Genomic DNA, 7172 nt, shown 5'->3' on the forward strand with positions numbered 1-7172 from the left:
GCCTACCTCTTCCACGGGTTCCCTCAACTGTTAGGGTGTGGCACTTTTTCACGCAGCTATCCTCATCCATTCTCACCACATGTCCATACCAGCGCAATCGTCTCTCTTGCACACCACAACTGATGCTTCTAATTTTAAATTTAAAAGAGAGTCTTGACGCTGATATCCATTATTATTGAAATTTATTCCTATCACAACATTTCTGTATAAGGCTATATTTATACACACACACACACACACACCTCACACACACGTGTACATGAAAAAGAGGGTGAAAGAGAGGAGGAAGTGCAATAGAATGTAAGCAACAGCATTCTTCTGCAAAAGAATGCAATTACCCTGTAAAATGGAATTTCACTTCCAGGAATTTGGTCATCATGTAAGAAATGGAAATGGAATTATGCGTCAGCAATTATAATTATCAAGAGAGAAATGGAAGTATTTCATCAGGAACCTCGATTGAAATGAAAATGGAATTACAGTCCAAAAATGTAATTTTCAAGTAAAAAAATAGAATTATGCTCTGAGGAATGTGGTTATATGAAGGAAATGGAATTATTGTTTGAGAATGTAATTTTCATGTGAAAATGGAATTTGTGCTCTGAGGAATGTAAAATGTGATTATCAAAAAGAAATGTAATTACAGTCAAAATATGTAATTTTTATGTAAAAATGGATTATCATTGTAAGAAAAATGGAATTATCAAAAATAAATGGAATTATAGTTTGAGAATGCAATTATCATTTGAAAATGGATTTATAAGGCAAGGAATGCAATTACCTGTTTTAAAAATTGGAATTATGTTACAATGAATGTATTTATCACAACACAAATGGAATTATAATGCAAAGAATCTGATTATGATGTAAAAAAAATGGAATTATTGTTCAAGGAATTCAATTACTCTTTAAAAAAGGTAATTATCGTTTCAGTTTTTGAAATTATCATTTAAAATACCATTTTTAAAAATTATATATGCTGTGACTATGTTGGACCTTGTGATGAGCTGGCAGAATTTTGAGCACATTGGACAAAAGGTTCAGCAACATTTCACTCATCTTTGTGTTCTGGGTTCAAATTTTATAGGTAAAATATTTTTCTGGGAACAAATTACGATTTATAACATTGCTACTATGGGAAATTATTGCTCTGCTTTTTACCTAGGAGCCCTGTAGCTCTGATGGTAAATAATTATTTGTTCTTAACATATTGGGCTTCTAGACTATTTGTCTAAGCCAGGTTTTCTTACCTCTTCCTTCTTCCTTTTGTTTATATTGTATACTCTTGTTTTTCACTCTGATGAAGATCCGTAGCCTTAATTCGAATGCCCTACAAAGATGAAGAACTTTATTCTTGCATTTATGTATAGACTTCATTTTGGCAATCCGATCAGTAACGGCTGTAAGATATGTTACGTCACCTATTTTGTTATGTCATCATCATCATCATCATCATTGTTTAACGTCCGCCTTCCATGGTAGCATGGGTTGGATGATTTGACTGAGGACTGGTGAAACCAGAAGGCTGCACCAGGCTCCAATCTGATTTGGCAGAGTTTCTACAGCTGGATGCCCTTCCTAACGCCAACCACTCCGAGAGTATAGTGGGTGCTTTTACGTGTCACCTGCACGAAGGCCAATCAGGAGGTACTGGCAATGGCCACTCTCAGAATGGTGTTTTTTACGTGCCACCTGCACAGGAGCCAGTCTAGTGGCACTGTTTGTATTAATAAATAAGCTATAAATGTGGTCCAATCATTGTGTTCGTTAATCTTTGGGTTTTCTCCATTTTCTAATTATTTGCATTGGTTCCTAATAAACTGTTGTTTATCCTGTTGTTACCTGCACTCTACGTGCATAGTGTCCCTGCACACCAATGCCCGGGGATAATACAGGTAACGGATACCGATAGTATATACAGATATTTTTTTCCCTTAGTCGGTTACTATAACTGCTAATTCTGTTTACACACACACACACACACACACACATATTATATGTATGTATGTATGTATATTAATAATATCGAAGGGTAATTAGAAATATTAGAAATTTCTTCTACCTAGCGTGTAAAAATTTAGTCCATAGACTATATATTATTCATATAAATAGAGTGTACATTTAAACACATAAGAGGTATCCATCATAGGAATCATTGCACGCTAGAAAGAACAGCTAAGTTCCAAACCACTATTAGGGATAAAACTTCGAAGGGAATGAAAAATAAAAACATTTACCATGGTTTCAGATGGTAAATGTTTTTATTTTTCATTCCCTTCGAAGTTTTATCCCTAATAGTGGTTTGGAACTTAGCTGTTCTTTCTAGCATGCAAGGATTCCTATGATGGATACCTCTTATGTGTTTAAATGTACACTGTATATATATATATATATATATATGTGTGTGTGTGTGTGTGTGTGTATGTATATATATATATGTACATGTGTGTGTATGTGTATCCTTATCTTGACATCATGTGATAATCTTAAATAGGCATCATCATTCAAACGATCTTGTTTATTTTGAGTCCTTCACGTAAAACATGTCTGTCCATGGAGAAATATTACCTTGTGTGGAAACAGGCAAGGGTTGGTGACAGGAAGAGCATCTGATCACAGAAAATCTGCTTCAACAATTTCTGCCTGATCCATGCAAACATAGGAAAGTAGACGTTAAACAGTGGTGATGATGATGGTGGTGGTGGTGATGATGATGATGACAGTAAATAACTTAATTTAAAAAGCTTTATTTTCGTTTTGTCTTTCCTTACAGTTCATTGGTCAGTTGAACAACCAGTCAAATGTCAAGCCAACAATGGCGTCATTCTGAAGAGCAAAGAGCCATTATCCATTGCAGTCGGTCAGTTAGCTAGTCACCTATCCTCCCTGCATCGGGCATCACATCACCAAAGGTTTTGCTGTCGATGGCCTCACAGCAATGATTTTAAGATGTCACCGATTCTTCTTCGGAGTCTCTGCTTAATTTTTGTGATTTCCTCATTGACCAATCATATAACAGCTTCTACGATGACCCCATCGATTCCATCACACAGCGTCACAACTGCTGCTAGTGTTTCTGCTGCTGCTGCTTCTGCTGCTGTCGTTCCTTCTGATTCGTCACCGCGAACAATGGCGATGATAACAAGGACCCTGCAGCCTGACAAAGGGATTATTATGACTCGGCTTGCACCAACTGCTGAACTTCCGCCTCCTCAACAGACATCAACCGATTCCTTGCAGGGTTCAGGGTTGATCAACTCCAAGATGGATGACCTGACATTGTCGAAGCCAACGAAATGTTTGACAAACGTTAGCAGGCAGGGAACAATGCCAGGCAAGGTTTTCTCCCCTGAGGATAGCTTCAGTTCTCTGAGAGAAACAGAGAGAGATTTGGACGAAATGAACTCAAGTGCTATCCAAAGTGACAATAGTGATGCTTTGTCAAAAGAAAATACCTCCAGCTTTAAGAGACGAGCAACCAAAAATCATAGCAAAATGAATGCAAGTGTTTTCAAAGCAGACGAGAGTGACGTAACACCTCAAACACATAGACTTAGTTACAAGAGACAAACAGATAGAACCCCTGATAAAAATGACACGGGTTTGCTCCAACGAGACCATACTGATAATATATCACATACAAATAACTCCATTTTCGATGGACAAACAGACATACATCTTGATAAGAACAGCACAGATGTTTCCCAAAGTGGACATACAAACATTACACCACAGGCAAATGATTCTGTTTACAAGAGACGAACAGACAGACATTTCAATAAAAATGACACAGTTGCTTTCCGAAGAGACTATACTGACAATATTCCAAATGCAAATGGCTCCATTTCCAAGAGAAAAACAGACAGACATCTCAACGGAAATGATACAGATGTCTTCCAAAAAAATCATACTGGTGCTATATCACATGCAAATGGCTCTGCTTATGAGAGACAAACAGACAGACATTTCACTAAAAACGACACACGTGTTTTCCAAAGAAACCAAACTGACATTGCCCCACAAACAAATGTCTCTAATTACAAGACACAAACAGACAGACACTTCCATAAAAATGACACAAGCATTTTCCAAACAGACCAAACTGATATTGCCCCACATACAAATGGCTCTGGTTACGAGAGACAAACTGATAGACACATTAATAAAAACAACACAGATAACTTCCAAAGAGAAAATACTAGCGTTATATTGCATGGAAACAGTTCTGACTATGAGGGACTAACAGACAGACATTTGAATAAAAACAACTCAGATATTTCCCAAAGAGACAAAAGTAACATTGTACTTCAGTCAAAGAACTTCGGTTATAAGTGGAAAGCAAACCAAAGCCTCAATATAAAGGACGTTAAAGTTTTCCTGGCAGATGACAGTAATGTAACTCCGAGAACAAATTCTTCAGGTTACAAGAGATGGCATGATGAGAGATCCAGTAAAATAAATGCTGTTATTTCTGATATGAATACCTCCAAAAGTCTATCAGTAGCGAATTTTACAAGTTACAGGAAATGGATAACCAACAAAATCCTTGGTAGAGATAATACTGCTTTTTTTCCGAAGGCCATATCTAATAATAGAAACGCAACAAATGACTCCAGTGATGGTGGAAGGTTTAGCAAAGAAGATGTGGGTGTTTTCAAAACAGATCCCTTCAGAAGTTTGCCCTCAACTACGGTGAGAGATGGTGTAAACCCGACAAGTCCCCTTGAAAAGTTACCTTCAACAACAGAGAGAAGACGCTTATATCAGAACAACTCCCATAAAGATTTTCCCTCTGCAACACAGAGAGAAAGTGTATACGAGACGAGCCCCCTTAAAGATATACCCTCAACAACAGAAAGAAGAAGTATACATCAAATAAATCTCCTTAAAGAGTTACCTTCAACAACAGAGAGAGGAGGCTCACATCCGACGGAATCCTACGATGGTTTGTCCTCAGCAGTAAAAATAAGTGATATGCATCAGTCAAACTCTCTTGAAGGTTTGCCAACCCCAGCAGAAGGAAGAAGAGAACATCAGACAAACGTTCTTCATGGTTTACCCATTACGGAGAGGGGAATTCAGCCATTAACGAAGAACGAGAGATCTTATTCGCATTCCAAACTTTCGAGAGAAGACGACACTTTTCGTGATAGCACACATGCGTATGATGCGCAGCAATTTCTGTCATTTAGACATGCTAATAGAACTTCCATTGGTGACCCTCCAGACGACATCAGTGAACGGAAAAGAGAAGGGGTAGGAATAGAAGGAGAGCAAGAAGAAGAAGACGAAGATGAAGACGAGTCGGGAGATGGAAGTGAAGGAGAATTTGGGCAAAAGAGTTTTATATACAATTCTAGCAACACTTCGATAGAGTCGGACATAATTCAAAGCGATACAGGCGCTTGGACGACGAGGGACAAATTGGATGCTCCAAATGTGATCCGTCTGGGTTATTTGACTGGCTCCCAGACCAGAACAATGAGAAGAGAGAACAGCAATATATACAGGCGTAGCATTAGCAGTGGTAGTAGTACCAGTAGTAGTAGTAGTAGTAGTAATAGTAAAAGACGTGGAGATGAATATTATCGAAGGCCAGGCCAGGCAATTTCTGGAGCTCTGAGCCTAGCGGTGGCCGAGATCAATAGTAACCCATCAATACTTCCCGAACACCGACTGGAATTCATACCACAGGAGACTTACGGTGAGGAATCGGAAAGCATTCGTAAAACGACGCTGCTGCTCGATGCCAACATTTCAGCTTACATTGGTCCCCAAGAGACATGCTTATATGAGGCCAGAATTGCCGCTGTCTTCAATGTACCGATGTTGTCCTATGTGAGTATATGGTTTATTACACCGTTTTCTATTTTTGCACAAACCATTTGCAAAATTGGTTATAGAACTAGATACTAATAGATTTAAATTGAGGAGTTTACGAAATTGCAGTTAGATTATTTATTTATGATGAAGCTCGCTCTTAAAAAGCGTTTTTTTTTCTTTTTGAAAAGCGTTAGCAATTATAAAAATTTTCAATTGCTATTTTTCGTGAGATATTTGAGAAGATATGTCAATCTGATGAAATTTCATTATATTTAAACGGTGTTTTATTATTCTTGAAAAACTTGTTTTTATTAATGGAGTGGAAACAGCTGTAATTTATGAGATGTGTCATTTGTTTCTATAAAATAATTAAATTGAATTTAATTTATCATTTAAAGATTAAATTATCAAATTATTTAATTGTTCAATTTATTGTTTTGGTTTCTATTTCTTATATATATATCTATATATATATAATATTGTACATCTATATCTTTTCAAGTATTGCTCAGACTACACAGTCAGTGACAAACAGCGGTACCCAACCTTCATCCGGACCAAACCCACAGAGGCCCAAATCTCCCAGAGTGTCGCCTCTCTCTTATTGACCTTCCAGTGGACAAAGGTCACTTTTGTCTACTCAGATGAAATGGAGTTCCAGTTCACAGCTGAGGCTATTGTCAAGGTTAGTAACTAACACCATTTTCTGAATTCCTAGTTTTGGCTGTGTGGTTCTAGGTTCGATCCCACTGTGCAACAAATTGGGTAATTTTTGTTTTTGCTTTTAGAATTTGATGAGGGCGGGATTGGTTAGTCATAGGAAGAAGGGCAGTGTTTGTTTGACTTTTTTTAAGGGCTTTTTTGGAAAGAGGTGGAAGGAGAAAGAAATTTACTCTACGCATAAGCATATAATATTATATCATATTACACATGCATGCGCACACACATATACATACATGCATACACACACACACTCATATACACATACATTCATATATCATATATCGAGGCTATCTTTACTATTTTGTACTATTTTGGCCATTCGTTATGTAACTAAAGTTAGGTTGAGTAAAATTCAATATCCTTTCTTGCGTCACGTAATTATTATATATATATATATATGGGAGAATTCACGAAAAGACAACAGACGAAGACAGGTGGTGTAAACAACAAATGGACGTATTAGTATAACACTCGGGAATAGAGAAAGTCTTTAACGTTTCGAGCCTATGCTCTTCAATAGAAAGGAACACAGAAAGAAACAAGGAGAGAAAAAAATATGTGCAGTGGTCAGCGATCTATCATGGCAAATATATATATATATATATATATATATATATATATATATA

General features: G+C 37.1%; 1 protein-coding gene across 1 annotated transcript in view; it reads left to right on the forward strand.

The window, feature by feature from the left end:
- Nucleotides 1–16: 16 nt before the first annotated feature.
- LOC106871537 (uncharacterized) overlaps nucleotides 17–7172 on the forward strand; it is a 28151-nt gene continuing 20995 nt past the window's right edge. The window contains exons 1-3 of the mRNA XM_052977839.1: nucleotides 17–917; nucleotides 2774–5838; nucleotides 6326–6508. Of these exons, the coding sequence (XP_052833799.1) occupies nucleotides 2950–5838; nucleotides 6326–6508 (3072 nt within the window). The 5' untranslated portion in view covers nucleotides 17–917; nucleotides 2774–2949. The remainder of the gene's footprint in view (nucleotides 918–2773; nucleotides 5839–6325; nucleotides 6509–7172) is intronic.

The sequence above is a fragment of the Octopus bimaculoides genome, chromosome 29 (assembly GCF_001194135.2).
Source record: "Octopus bimaculoides isolate UCB-OBI-ISO-001 chromosome 29, ASM119413v2, whole genome shotgun sequence".
NCBI classification, from domain to species: domain Eukaryota; kingdom Metazoa; phylum Mollusca; class Cephalopoda; order Octopoda; family Octopodidae; genus Octopus; species Octopus bimaculoides.